We start from the raw sequence: 16,324 nt of genomic DNA on the forward strand, positions 1-16,324 counted from the left end.
AAGTCCTAGTCACAGCAACTAAGCAAGAAAAAAGTAAATAAATAAAAGACCTTCAATCAGAAAGGAAGAAGTAGAATTATCTCTGTTTATAGATGACATGGTCTTATATATAGAAAAACCTAAAGACTTCACCAAAAAACTGTTACAACTAATAAATTAATTCAGTAAAGTTGCAGGATGCAAAATTAACACACAGAAATCATCTGTCTTCCTATACACTGACAATGAACTATCTGAAAGAGAAATTAAGAAAGCAATCCCATTTACAATAGCATTAAAAGCAATAAAATACTTATAAATAAATTTAACCAAGTAGGTGAAAGACATACACTGAAAACTATGAAACACTGGTGAGATTGAGGAAGATACAAATAAATGGAAAGATATCCCATGATCTTGGATTGGAAAAATTAATGCTGTGAAAATCTCCATACTACCGAAAAATGATCTAGAGAGTCCATGTAATCCCTATCAAAAGTCCAATGGCATTTTTCACAGAAATAGATAAAAATTATCCTAAAATTTGTATGGAGCCACAAAAGACCCCAAATAGCCAAAGTAATCTTAAGAAAAAAAGAACAAAACTGGAGGCATCACAATTCCTGATTTCAAGCTATATTACAAAGCTGCAGTAAAAACATTATGGTACTGGCAACAGGTACATGGAACCAGTGGAACAGAACAGAGATTCCATATATAAATCAACACATATGTGGTCAACTGATTTTTGACAAGAGCACCAGGAACACACAATGGAGAAAGGTTAGTCTCTTTGATAAACAGTGTTGGTAAAACTGGATATCCACATGCAAAAGAATGAAACCAGACTCCTATCTTACACCACTCACAAAAATGAACTTGAAATGGACCAAAGACATAAATGTAAGATGTGAAACCATAAAACTCCTAGAAGAAAATATAGGGGAAAAGATCCTTGACATTGGTCTTAGAAATGATTTATTGGATAAGAGACCAAAAGCACAGGCAACAAAAGTTAAAATAAACAAATTGGACTACATCAAACTAAAGAGCTTTGGCACAGCAAAGCAAACGATCAATAAATTGAAAAGGCAACCTAAAGAATGAGAGAAAGCATTAGCAAACATATAGCTGATAAGGGGTTAATATCCAAAATATACAAAGAACTCATACAACTCAATTGCAAAATAATAATAATAATAATCCAATTAAAAAATAGGCAAAGGACCTGAATAGACATTTTTCCAAAGAAGACACACAAATGGCCAATAGCTATATGAAAAGATGCTCTACATCACTAATCATCAGGGAAATGCAAATCAAAACCACAATGAGATATATCACTTCATACCTGTTGTGATGGCTATTATCAAAAAGGCAAGAGATAACAAATGTTGGTGAGGATGTGAAGAAAAGAGAACCCTTAAGCGGTGTCGGTGGGAATGTAAATTGCTACAGCCATTACAGAAAACAATATGGAGGTTCCTCAAGATATTAAAAATAGAACTACCATATGATCTCGCAATCCCACTCCTATATATCCAAAGGAATTTAAACCAGTATCTAAAGGAGATATCTGCACACCCATGTTCCTTTCAGCATTTCTTCACAATAACCAAGATATAAAAACAACCTAAATGCCTTTCAACAGATGAATGGATTAAGAAAATGTGATATATATAATTGAATATTATTCACCCATAAAAGGAAGGAAGTCCTACCACTTGTGACAACATGGATTAACCTGGAGGTCATTATGCTGAGTAAAATAAGCCAGAGAAAGATAAATACTGTATGGTATCACTTATATGCAAAAATCTAAAAAAAAAAAAAAAAAAAGCCAATTTCATAGAAACAGAGAATAGAGTAGTGATTACCAAGGGCTAGGGGAAGGGGGAAATGGGGTGATATAGGTCAAAGGGTACAAATTTTCACTTATAAGAAGAATAAATCCTAATGCTCTAATGTATAGTATGGTGACTACAGTTAATAATAAAGTACTGTATACTTCAAAGTTGCAGAGAGTAGATCTCAGGCATTCTCACTCCCCACCCCCAAAAAAGAGTTAACTAGGTGAGGTGACAGATGTGTTAATTATCTTGATCTTGGTAATCATTCTACAATGTATATGTGTATCAAATCATCACATTGTACACTTTAAATATATACAATTATATTTGTCAGTTATTCCTCAAAAATTAAAAAATAAAGATACATGGCTAGAGACAAATAAGCCAGTGTCCTTTATGATGATGATCCTGAGCATCATGGCACAGTTTGCTCATGTATCACATTTGTAAGTTGGTAAGCCTTTGCACCAAAATGTAGAGAGGGTAAAATAATAATCATTGTAACTTCCTTCTTTCCTACTGTTTTAATTCTTAACCTTCTTGAATGAATTAAAAATTACTCAAATATATGAAATCTGGAATAAATGTTAACTTACCTGTAAAAGCACATCTATAACATATTTAATCAAAGTAATATTTTCCTGATATTATTCATGCAGAAATAATACTGGTATTTACAAATAGTCTTTTAGAATTGGTGGTTAGGTGGGAAATAACCACAGACATGTCTCCAAATGCATCTCAAGCTAACTTAATAAATTATTTTCTGCATTATATTTTAAGAATCAATACAGTTGAGTGAACCAAATGTGCATCCAGCAAAATCTAGCCAAAAAATATCATATATAAAAGTGAATATGTACTTTAAATATTTATTTAACATTTAAAATAAACATATTAACACTACATACTTTAAATATGGTACTACACTTCCACTTATCTTTATAAAACATCAAAAATATCCTTTTTGAGCCAATGCAATGATCAGTGACTTGAAAAGATATTTTCTAACACAATTTGCATCTTTACATATTATAGCATACAATGTTAACTAATAGCATACAATATTAACTAATAACCATTGAGATAGTCATTTCCTGGGTGCAAAACCAAACAACCAAATTACTGCACCAAAAATTCTGATGAATCATTATTTTATCTCTAGTTATAAAGAGGAACATCTTGTTTTTCAGAAAGAATATTAGCAACTTGTTTTTAAGCTTAAAACGTTATTAAATCAATAGAGTATTTATATAGAAATCCTAATAAACGCAATTCAATCTACACCAAAGACAAAGTAGATTTTAATACTTTTTAAACAATTATTAAGTGGCTGCTAAGTGTTATACACTGAGATGTACATGCTCCTGTTAAAATTAGAACAACAAAGGGACAGAGATATAAGGAAAAATCCTAATCCAAGTAACAATGGAAAAAAATTCATAATATACCTTACTGCTACAGATGTCTAGTCATTGGTCCAAAATCCTTGCCATTCAAAGTCCAGTCTTTAAGATTTCATTTATTATGCTTATTATCCAGGAAACATGCTTAATTCCCCAAATCTCCCTTAAATAATGTTTATAAAATACATATGCAGGTCACTGCCTATACCCATTTGCAGCAGCCAATCAAAATAAGTATTTAAGGGGCATTGGTGGGAAATAATTTGTCACTATATAGGTCAGCTCTCTTATTAATAATAATAAAAACTGACATAACACCATTTGTACAGCAATTTCACATCAAGACTCCAAAGATTTATTCATTAATACTTCCAATATTTCTAGGCATTATTTGGCAAACATTCATCTCCATCTTACTGATTTATAAAGCAAAGGCCTAACTCATAAAATGACATGAACCTAGTGACTCTATGTTTTCTAACTCACAGCCCATTTCTATTTGCCAGGGAGAAGAGAAAGATATAATACATCTAGCATGAAATAGTTTGGCTACCCCAGGATAGTGAAATATCCAATTGGCACTTGGGTCTTATCTATTCCCACCTTTTTATATGCGATCCAGTCAAACACCCTGTCAATATCTGTTGCCCGTAGCACTTCCTGTGATACTGGATGGGAACTGGCCAAGCCGTCAAGCAGCATCACTTCATGTAGAACATCTGTCAGAAACCTCTGTTTTTCCTGCAATATAGTAGATGGAACAACATCATAGGTGATTCCTGGTTATGATGGAATATGTGTGACAATATGAACAGAATGTATGTTACTTAATTGATGATGCTCATCAACCTACATGGTGAGACTTAACTCTAAAGAGAAACCAGTAAATAAAATGCCCCTTAAGTCACTCTAAAATAACAGTGGTTGACTTGAGCACAACATGAAACAAAATCAATGGGCTACGATGGGCCCTAAATAGATAGAAACAATGGACTCTATGTTTTAACAGTGGTTAAAACAAATTTGGAGCGTGGGCACATAAAGGAAACTGACTAAGCTTGTTTATGTGTTCTGCAGGGTCAAAACTAAAATTTCAGTCCCAAATAACCTTTTTATAGTTAATCCAATATAAGAATAATAACTAAATTTCAGAGTTCCATTGCTATTTATGTCTAGTCCATTTAAAAAACACATTCCCTCTTTTTCTGTTCCTCCCTCCTTTCTTTCCCTCTCTCTTTCTCACTTATCCTCTCTCTAATACACACACACACACACACACACACACACACACACACACACTTATTTTCTAAAAGAATTTCAGGAGACCACCACAAATAATAAAAGGCATTACTGACATCAAACTATAATATCTGTGTATGCGGATGTGATACGTGAATTCAGAAAGTGGAGAGCAATAGGTATCAACAATCCATTTTGTGAAAGCAAACAAAATCGTGAGACTTCTGTGCATTGTTAAGACATTAGTATTTGCTCTAATAAAAGCTGACTTGTAATGTTAGTAATAAACTGTAAAGAAAAACGTACTTCTCTGTTGTTTTTGCTTTAAGAAGCCTGCTTTAAAGAAACAGCTTAGGTTCTGTTAACAAAAATGCTGGCAGCTATTAGTCCTCCTAGTCTCCTGCCTTCACTGAGGGAGAAGGAGAGGAAAAAGAAGTTGCAAGAGATATCGAGGGCTAAATAGCCCTTAGATAGTTGGGACCTGAGAGGTATCATTACAGAGATAAGACTGCAACACTTTAATTGCTCCAGCTAATTTTGAACTCATTCCTGGAGCCTCCAAATTTTGGGCCAGCAGATAAACTGCACTTTATTTCTGAGTGAGTTGAAATTTCAGGCTGAGAGTACACCAATCCTGGATTTTAAAAATTGGAAAGAGAATAAATATACTAAGAAAAGAATAGTTAACTAGGCACATATGTTTGTGTTAATTTAAATCTGGCTTTAAAGAAACATTTTTGTTCATCATCCCTTGCTCAATAATGTAGTATGTTTAATCAACAATTTAACTGGCCATCCAACTATATACTGTAAGGTTTATTTTCTACTAGCTTATTTTTATAGTCTGTGGACTATATATCTAATTTCTTTGGTCCTCTTTTTTCGGTCTACGAATTTCACGTCAATGCTCCATCAAAAAGGACTTTGTTGCAGTGACTGAGCCAAAAGTCACTCTAAGTCCCAGAAGGATGCTCCAGACGGTAAGAGACCACAATAAAAAGTACAAACTTACAATGAATTAAGTGACAAATATTACACAAAATGATACTGTATTTCTTCTTAAATCGAGTTCCTAATTCAAGATGAATTAAGATTAAGAAGACTGAAATTGGACCCTGTGATTTAAAATATTTTAAATTAAAAAAATTGCTATTTACATTGCTCATTTTAAGTCCACTAAAAAGCAAAGACAAGATCTCAGACAAATGGCCTAGATTTAGAGAATAAGAGAAAATTGTGTATTTCCAAAATAAAAATTTTAAGCCGGTATGCAATCTTGTTAGTCATTCAATTTTAAAATGCACATTAAAGCTATTTGATACTGGAATTAATGAGAGGAATCATGAAATGTATAATGATACTTCAACTTGATCAATGAACATTTTTATTTATAAAAACTACCAACTGAAGGTGTGATATCCATTCTGAAGGTCAAATAATATTCAACTCTTCAAACAGTGATTGCTTGCTCCATTATGTCACTCAAACATCTGATCAAAAATCACAGTGTAAAATGAACTTAACACAATGATTTATTTGAATCCTAATTTTTAATATTTAGCAACAATAAATATATATTGATCAATATTAAAATCTAGTAAACATATCTTGGTTTGCTAAAGATGTGATTTTTTAAAATGGTATAAAGTCAATGGCCATGAAATTATAAAAATGAAATCTAAGGTAAATTTCAAAAATGAAACTTTCTCGTTTAAGAAAATATAAGTTATACATGATATATTACTTCATGCTTCTGGAGAAAAATAAAAACAAACCTTTGGTCAGTGGAATTTCAAAAAGGAGAGTTTAAATTTAGTAGTGTTAAGTCATTAGCAAAAGATTCGTCTTCTACATTTTTGGAGAGGATGATATTGTCTAATTGAGAAAAAGGGCATTAAGAGAGATTAAGAGAGAGAGAAGGAAAAACAAAAAAGAAAGAAAGAAAAGCCTGGCAGAAGATACTCACAAAGCTCAGAAGAGACAATAACTTAAATTGAGGGGGAGAAAAAGAAAATTCTAACCAGAGGCAAACCCAATTTAACAAAATTACAAAGAGTTTTCAGGAGGGAAGGTGCTAATTTTTTATAAAAGACCCGCATCACTATAAAAGAAGAAATAATCTTAGTTTGTCAGTCCCAGGCTAGGGCCCTCCTCCTCCTCCTCATCAACAACAACAATAACAATTACAGCAGAAATTACTAAGTGTTGGTTAGTTGCTTATGGTTGACCTGAGACTATGAAAGTTTAAAAATAAAGTAAAAGAAATCCTGGCTCTTACGTGAGATAAAAGATCAAACAAAATAGTTAGCCACAGTGAACAAAATAATAGTTTTCTCTTACAGACTAGAAATGCTAAAGAATTTTGAGGTAAAACAGAATTATTTATGGAAAGTTTAATGGAAGAGGTAGAATTTGATCTGATCCTTCAAGTAACTTTAAAGTTGCGTGCATGCTCATGTGTTTGTGTACAGGGAAGAATATATTTATGGTGCATAGTCAACAGTATTTATTCTACTCTATATTTTAAGGACACCATGATAGGCCATTCTGCAACTTTCAAAATGCAAAACAATAAGGTAAAATGGAGAACTTTAACATCTGTTTACAAGAAGTTTATTGTTAACAGTAACAATAAATCCTACCACTCTAATACAGACACCTCTTGGAGATGTTGCATACATGCCTACATTTAACCAGTTCTAATAATATTGAATATGTGTGTCATTTTGTACTGAACTATTTTCAAAAACATGCTGTGTTTGAATTTTTGGAGAACAGTGTAAAGACTTTTCAGAAAAGTAAACAAAGTGTGAGTGAATGCACAGAGTTGAGAATAACACATGGAAAAGAAGAAAGGCACTATTGTTTTATTCATTCATTCATTTAACAAACATGTATTAAATTCCTACTCAATGCCAGATACTGTACTGTGTTTTGGGAATAAATATATGACTAAAATCTAGTCCGCAACCTGAAAGAACTCAAAAGTAGATGAGAAAGACAGGTAAACAGCTATCTGTATTATAATATGATGGATGTTATAAAAACACAGAGGATGAAATGATTAGTTAGTTCAGAAAAGGCTTCACAGAGGAAGTGACATTAAAGAGACTTGTTGAAGGATGAAAGGTTACTCAGATGAATGGGGGAAGCAGCTTAAAAGGGCAAATCCTGGCAGAGGAAACATGAAAAAAAGCTGGTCTGTTTGAATCCTCAGTTGTCAGGTTGAAGAGTTTGGTTTTAATAAATAGGCAGTAGCAGACCTAATGACATAATAAAAGTAGTGTCTTAGGAAAATTAACTCATCTGAGTTATACAGAGTGGCTTTATGTATGTAGAAACAGGAGACAGGAAGTGGCTATTGTACCAAGAGGCGATATGGTGATGATGTATTACAACAGGTGTTGCTGAAGGACTTCTGATTCTGAGAGATATTTTGAATGAACCATCAACTGACATTGATGCTTTGGTCCCCTTAGTGGATGATGGAGAGGAAGTACTAACAAATAACTACATGGAATGACGTGACGGAATTTTAAAAGATTTTAGATTGACAGAATGTTTTAAAAGGTAGGGGGCATGCTACTGACAGAAATGGAGAAGTGGAGAAAATTTTGGTTTGGAGGGCAAGTTAAAAGATGAGTTTTAGACATATTGCAAGGAATGTGACAGTGAACATTTAAAAAGCAATATGTCACAGGCAACAGAAAGTAAAAGCCTAGGTCTAAGATAAGGGGCAAGTGCTAAACAACTTTTGGCAAGAAACAGTAATCTGTATACAAATATAAATGAAGTCTCGGAGAGAAGCAACTCTTTTTAAAGATTATTTCTTACAATATTAACACTTCATATACTGGTGTTTACAAATATATGTGAAGGGAGTTATTAAAAATTCTTAACACATCATTAGATACACCTGAAAAAATCAATTCCTTGATGTCTCCAAACGGCTTCTGCCTGAACATGTCAAGATCTGAAGAGTCATGGTGATGGTGGGAAAAGAGGAAGTACTATTGGAAGGGAGGGCTGTCGGCAAGTTCCTATAGAAAGGCTGACTAATTTTAGTGAAGAGCAATACCAGGCAGACACTTTGACTCTTCTCATCAGAAAAGAAAGAAAAAGATCAAGTAATCTGAATCGAGATCAAATAAAGTCAGATACATCAAACCAGACAAAAAAGATGAGAGCAGAGCCTGAGCCAATTCAAGAAGTGGTGAGGCGCTCACAGGCATGAAAAAAGCGGAAAAACATTCTCTGGGCAGACGTGGGTTACATCAGAGCAGCCACAAGGACTCAATTTTCTTTTTTTTTTTTTTTAATTTAATTTCCTTTTTTAAAATTTTTACTGGAGTATAGTTGATTTAAAATGTTGTGTTAGGGGCTTCCCTGGTGGCACAGTGGTTAAGAATCTGCCTGCCAATGCAGGGGACACAGGTTCGAGCCCTGGTCCGGGAAGATCCTACATGCCGCGGAGCAACTAAGCCCGTGTGCCACAACTACTGAGCCTGCGCTCTAGAGCCCACGAGCCACAACTACTGAGCCCACGAGCCACAACTACTGAGCCCGCGTGCCACAACTACTGAAGTCCACGTGCCTAGAGCCCATGCTCCACAGAGAAGCCACCGCAATGAGAAGCCCGCGTACAACAAAGAGTAGCCCCCGCTCGCCTCAACTAGAGAAAGCCCCCGTGCAGCAACGAAGACCCAACACAGCCAAAAATAAATAAATTAAGTAAATAAATTAAAAAAAATAAAATGTTGTTTAGTTTCTGCCGTACAGCAAAGTGAATCAGTTATACATATACATATATCCACTCTTTTTTAGATTCTTTTCGCATATAGGTCATTACAGAGTATTGAGTAGAGTTCTGTGCTATACAGTAGGTCCTTATTAGTTATCTCTTTTATATATAGTAGTGTGTACATGTCAATCCCAACCTCCTATATTTATCCTTCCCCCCCTTCCGCCCTGGTATCCATAAGTTTGGTTTCTACATCTGTGACTCTACTCTTGTTTTGTGAATAAGTTCATTTGTACATTTTTTAGATTCCACATATCTAGGAGGATGGGTCTGAATATAAATGGCTCTTTCGTTATTCCTGGGAGAAAAGACAGGAACACTGCTGCAAAATTGATGAAAGAGTCCTAGACTGTAAGAAAAATATCTGCCATTCACTAGCTGTCTGACCTTGAGCAAGTTAATCTTTTCAGACCTCAGCATCCTCATTTGTAAACATATGTGGTTGTGAAGATTAAAGATAATTTGTTCTACAAATATTTATTGAGCACCTGCTATATCCCAAATGGTATGTCTGGTTCTGGGGATAAAAAGATAGAAAAACATGGATCCAACCTTCAGAGATTTTATCCTAGTAGAAAGAGAGACAAAGATGAAAACAAATATTGAAACAGCACCTACTATGTGTAAAAATGGAAGTAGGTTCAGGATATAGAGTGACTATACAGAGAAGGCTGTGATTTGTTCTGCCTGGAGAAAGGAAGGAAAGCTTCTGAATTGATAGTTTGAGTTGAATCTTTAAGGGGGATTGAGTTTTCTAGGAGAATACCACAGAAAGGGGCATTTTGGACAGAAAGGAATATCTGGGGAAAATCATAGAGGTATGAAACAGCCTGACCTGTTTGAGGGACTCCAGAGTTCTGCGTGGCAGAAGGCAGGGAGTATAATGGGGTAAATGACTAGTGATTAGTGCATAGAGACAGACAAGAACAGAATTATCAAGATCCTCCATGGCAAGTTAGGAAGCTAGAATTAAGAAGTGACATCACCAGACCTACATTTAGAAAGATGACTATGAATACTGGAAAGCAGACTAGAGTGAGGAGCAACTCGAAACAAAATAGGACAATACAGCACAATTATGCAAAAATAGCACACAATATGGGCTTTATCTTTGTGATCACAAAATATTATACCATTATTTTTCTAAAATTTAGTTCAATTTTGTGATGACCAATGGTGATCCAACAAGGTATTTACTTCGAAATTCCAAAATGTATGAATCAAATATAGATTTAGACATAAATATAAACATAGGCATAAATATAGATATGTATGTAAATACACATAAAGATAACCAAATAGATACAAATATTTCCTTTTCAGTATTTTCATTAGTTTATTTAAAGCAATGTCTTATTCCAGTTTTTAATATTGACAACATCCTCTTGAATATAGATAAAGGCACTTTTCTAATCCATAGAATCAAATGAACAAGAATGTCTGACAAAAAATTATTTGAACAATACAATCTAATTCCACACATGTTTACCGATTGCTCTGTACATGCAACCTCCATATGTTAGAGGCTGGGGAAACAAACGAACTTGGGACACAATTCCTGCCTCCAAGCAACTCCCATTATGATAGGGAAGATAGACACACGTACAACTCCTTCGTGCTATTTGATGGGTAACGTATTAGTAACCAAACAAAGTACTATGGGAGTAGAGAACAGAGGGAACGTTATGGGTAAAAATGCTTTCAGTGTCTATGACCATGTTGATTCAATTTCAACTGATCTCTCATAAAGAGAAGAAATTAGATATGTCATTCATATTTTGTGGCTTTGGAAATCTATAATACCATGAGATAAAGCCTTTTAAGATTTCATAGGTTAAACAAAATGCCACATGAGTCATTACTAATCTGAACCCCTTGCTTGCATAAGACTAGAACAAGGATACAGGTATACCTAGCATTGCATATTTTGGCTTTTTCACTCTTGTTCTTCAGGACTTATTCAAATCAGGACAAATTAAAGGAGAGGAATACAATCAAAAATTCAAACAAGAGGGCTTCCCTGGTGGCGCAGTGGTTGGGAGTCTGCCTGCCAGTGCAGGGGATGCGGGTTCGAGCCCTGGTCTGGGAAGATCCCGCGTGCCGCGGAGCGACTAGGCCCGTGAGCCACAATTGCTGAGCCTGCGCGTCTGGAGCCTGTGCTCCGCAACGAGAGGCCGCGACAGTGAGAGGCCCGCGCACCGCGATGAAGAGTGGCCCCCACTTGCCGCAACTAGAGAAAGCCCTCGCACAGAAACGAAGACCCAACACAGTCATAAATAAATAAATAAATAAAATTAAAAAAAAAAAAATTCAAACAAGAAAAGCAAACATATTGGAGGAAAATATACATCAGGTTTTATTTATGTGATATGGTATCTCTGTGACGTCGCAATTATCATCTTTTGTAAACACACAACACAATGCCATATTTGTAAAAATTATAAATTATTTGGATTCCAAGTCTCTTAAAATATTAAAAGAATTTTACTCTGTAATTTTATATTTCATCCTACTTTTATAAAGTTCTAAAATGTCCAAAAGTATTTTAAGCTTTACTCAGTTGAAAGTTAGCTAGATGTACTTGTGAAATATGTCATTATTTAGCTGATTAGTTAACATTTTGTAGATAGCTAAATCATACTGATAAATGAAATAAAACTAAAGATGTAGTGAAAATAAATGTTGCTTCTATATAGTATTTCTTAAAAATTAACATTTCAAAATCTCATGTTTAAAATACACATGCCTAAGATGTTGATAATCATTTTCATGTGCAGCTTGTTAAAACAGTCCACTTATATTAAAGTCAGACGTATGTAAACACATATATTTGCAGTAGGCATTAAAGAATAATTTTAGAAATAATCACCATTAATGCCTATAATAAAACAAGCACTGTACTGAAAATCTTACCTCTGTTTTTGTCCACATAACCTTTTACAGTAAGTGGTACATGAACATAATTATCTGCGCAGATCTCTATTGATATAACATTATTCTGTGATTTCACATGAGCTTTACAATAAGTAACCAAATGTGTTCTATACGCTCTTATTTCTTTTAACTATCAACTACATTTCATTCACTGCCAAGCCACAAACGCTTTAAGATGCCTTAGTCAACGCACTAACTAAAAAAGCAATTATATCTCTATAAGACTATCTTGGATGACTTTATAAGGCTCTCATAACCCCAAATAACTCCCTGCACAGGTTTTTATGAACTGATATACTCTCAAACATGGCTAACACAGAGAGAAGGTGGGTTAAATTGTGAGTCTCTTCAATGACTACATCCTTCAGCTGCCTTATGTTTTGTTTGTAATATCCAGCCTGAATGTGTCATGTCTAATATTATCCAAGATGTGACACAGCTAAGGGAAAATGCTAAGATGAAACACAAAATGTACTGCATTGTAGTCAACCAAATTCTGAGCCTTCTGCATACTTACTCAAGAACCTTTAAGATATAGCAATATTGATATGGTAGAAGTCACCATCAATTAGTCATTTACATATTCATTAATTATGATAATCCTAGGTCTTACAGAACAACCTTGAATGTGCTTCAAATAATGTCAATCACAGTAATAATTATGAACAGGTTGTCTAATTACATAGCTCATTCTGATTCTAGCAGCCCAAAAAAATCACTGTGAACCATCACCATATGCCATGTGCTTTTATATAACCCTCTTAAAATGTTCACATCATATATTTTTTCGGATTTCTTGACATTTTTTCCTTCTGTTTTCCTTCAAACACTTATCCAATGTAGTTTTATATACTTTTAAGCTCAATATCCTTTTTATTTCAATGAATGAGTTCTTATATAGACATAGAAACTGCTTATAATCTTTCACAAATTATTTGTTGCCCATAATTTCTTTTTTTTTGGTTAACTTTTGACCAGAATTTTATTATTTGAATTCCTCATAGATGCTATACTTTGGGTTAAATGCTGAGAAATGATGGTAAATAAACAGTCCTTAACTGATGAAGCATATTGTTTAGTGGGGGAGATTTACTTCCTCTTCTTTGCTAATTAACATGAACTCATACCCACTCTTGTACATGTCACTTCAGCATCCTCTGCATAGAGAGGTAAGCTTCTTCACCTTTTCAATAATCGTCTCTCTACTTTGGCAGTAAGAATCTTTTCCTCTATCTCTATGCTTAATTGTTTTGAGTAGCTGATAAGACATTTCAATAAAATCAAATTTGCCAGTTTTTTTTGATACTCACACACCTGTTTCTCACATCCATCACAAGAAGTTGCTAATATTTTCAGACACATCAATAATAAGCTAACAAGGCCCTATAATATTTGATTGATAAAATGTAATCCAGAGTATTTTTAAACACACACTGACTAATCATCTTAAACAGATTCAATTTCTACTTAAATCCTAATAGAAACTTTCTTATACCATTCAGGTCTGGAATAATTCCAAAAATAGGCTAGCCAACTCCCAGAAGTCATTAACATGATTACCAAGTAGCTAGTTTATTTTATGTTATTTCAATTTATGAAATAAATAATAATTCAAATGACCTTAATTCTGTAACAAAATTTTTATTAACTTGATAATGAAATTTATTAAATAACATTTTTGTACTTTAATTTCAATATTTAGTGATATAAATGATCAGTTCATCAAATAATCTAGCTAAATAAAACTTTACACTTGTTGCCAGATCACAGAAGTCTGTATATTTCCAATGAAAATAAAAAGCATTAATTTTTTCAAATTTAAAAGATTTACTAACTCATAACAAACAACTCCAGAATACATAGAGTGCTATGGCCCCAAAAGTTAACCAATTCAGAAAGGAAAGTCCACATTTATTCCCAGACCCTATATATTACTCTATCTCAAAGTAAGCTACTATAACATTTACAGACTGATTATAAAATTAGCAAAGAAAATCTTTACTACTCAAAATGCAAAATCTGGACTAGCAATCCATTTATAAAGTGCAAAAATATTAAAATATTAGCATTCCAAAGTCATTCTGAAAAGGAACAGGTGTACTCAAAAGTATTATGTGAAGGCAATTTCTTTGGTCTTATTAATTTTTAATATGTGATTCACAAGATACTCCACTGGAAAACATATTTTGGACCCTAAGAGCAATACCATTATACTTAAGTACCTAATAGTAATAGTAATATTTGTAGTAAGAAGAAGAAGAAGAAAAATGTCTTAGAGTTTTAAAACCATTCTGTGACAAAAACAGTACAGGTATTTCATACATATTTTGAAGATGGAGAAACAAGACCACACAGCTATTAAGTGTCAAGAGAGTCAAAAATTTGGGACTTCCTTGGTGGTCCAGCGGTTAAGACTTTAACGCAGGGGGCATGGGTTCGATCCCTGGTCAGGGAACCAAGATCCTGCATGCCACACAGTGTGGCCAAAAAAAAAAAAAATTAATCCACGGGATAGGTAGAAATAAGGAATCGATTCATTCTAGGAAACTGTAAAGTAGCATTACTCTGACAAAAAATAATTTAACTTAATTGGTAAAATAGATCTATGAGACTCTGAGGACTCTGGTGTTCATACTCATGTGTGTTCCCCGTCTCTAACAGAGAAACTTGCAAAGACTGGGTGTCCAAAAAATGTTTGTTACATAATGAAAAATGAGTGAGTCAATATAGATTAATCCCTGGAAATATTTTGTAAATTAGGGGCCCTAAAAATGCCAGCAAAATGCTTAGCCACTAATAGAATAATATCATTTTGTTGTGAGAAGCCAAATCATTTTCAGGCCTAGGAAGTGATATAAACCATCATCTCTCAGAAGAAGCCAAAGGTTCCAAGAAAAGCACCTTATGGTCTTAAAAAGTAAGACAAAGAAACACGGAGAGTTTTTATTTTTTATTAGTCATCTTCAATATTGTATTGTGTTTAACGTCCTTCAAATTGGACTGATCGAGTGGATAGTCGGGAAGAGAATGTAATTAATGCCAAGTTTTGCTCTTTAGGAGCAATCAAACTAACCCTCTCTTTAATCAGAAAACTTGGGAAATAAATAATAAATAGATGAAAATATCCCACCATCAGCACAAGCACCACTAAAATCAAAAGTACAGAAATATTTTTTTTAAAGCACTTATCTTCCAAGCAAAGCTGCGAAGCTTAGGGAAAGAACAGAAATTAACTGAGCAGAAAGATACTCAAATTCTAAATAAAAATATATAGCTATTGTAAATCTAAGCAAATATTAGAGAACATGTTTGATCCATGTAATATAAAAATAATAATAGGTAGCTAAATCTTCTTCCTGTTCCATTATTTGGGTAATCCTCTGAGACTTACTATGCTAAATTTTATTTTCCAAACATATCTATGAATATGAACAGTCTGATTGAGATTATGGATCTGTGTTGTTGAGCTACTGCATAAACAAAACAACTTCTGACAGAGGCACGGTTAGTCAGCTAAGAGCAAAAAAAAAAAAAAAAATCTTCCATCTACCCACACCTTCTAACTGAAACCACCACACTAAAGATAAAATACAGTGTGTATAAGAAGCTGATACATAGCAGGTCTCTGCTAATAAGCCATGAGGTTTATTACATAGAAATTAGCAAAATGAATGTCTCATTTTGGGTACTTGATAATTCTTTGTATTAATTAATTAAACAGAATGAATGAAATGTATAACTGAATGGAATGGCAAAAAAGTGGCAGCAATCCATCAAACTAGTTTATATAAAATTAATGTTAACAGCACTCAGGAAACACATCACTGAACTATAAATAAAATCTTGAGAAGAGAACATTTTAAATGATTAAAGGAGTTAATTGGACACAGGTGGATTTGAAGTAGGTTCTCAGAGAAAAGAAATCATCCCCACATATCTTCATTTTTAAAGACAAATATGACAAAGATAACACTCCAATCATTAGAAAGAATTTTATTTCATTTGTCCCAGGGAAAGGTAAAAAGCTAAAGATATAAATAGTTTCAAAAGGGGCTTACTTAAATCTGTGAACGGTAGATCCACAGAGGTTATTCAGCTCAGTGTCAAAACATGTT

The 16,324-nt window shown here is 33.7% G+C and overlaps 1 protein-coding gene across 1 annotated transcript in view; it reads right to left on the reverse strand.

Moving 5' to 3' along the window:
- The window catches only part of TRHDE (thyrotropin releasing hormone degrading enzyme), a 387,413-nt gene that overhangs the window by 148,420 nt on the left and 222,669 nt on the right, over nucleotides 1-16,324 (reverse strand). The window contains exon 6 of the mRNA XM_061204462.1: nucleotides 3,839-3,976. Coding sequence (XP_061060445.1) covers nucleotides 3,839-3,976 — 138 coding nt within the window. The remainder of the gene's footprint in view (nucleotides 1-3,838; nucleotides 3,977-16,324) is intronic.

The sequence above is a fragment of the Eubalaena glacialis genome, chromosome 11 (genome assembly GCF_028564815.1).
Source record: "Eubalaena glacialis isolate mEubGla1 chromosome 11, mEubGla1.1.hap2.+ XY, whole genome shotgun sequence".
Lineage (NCBI taxonomy): Eukaryota > Metazoa > Chordata > Mammalia > Artiodactyla > Balaenidae > Eubalaena > Eubalaena glacialis.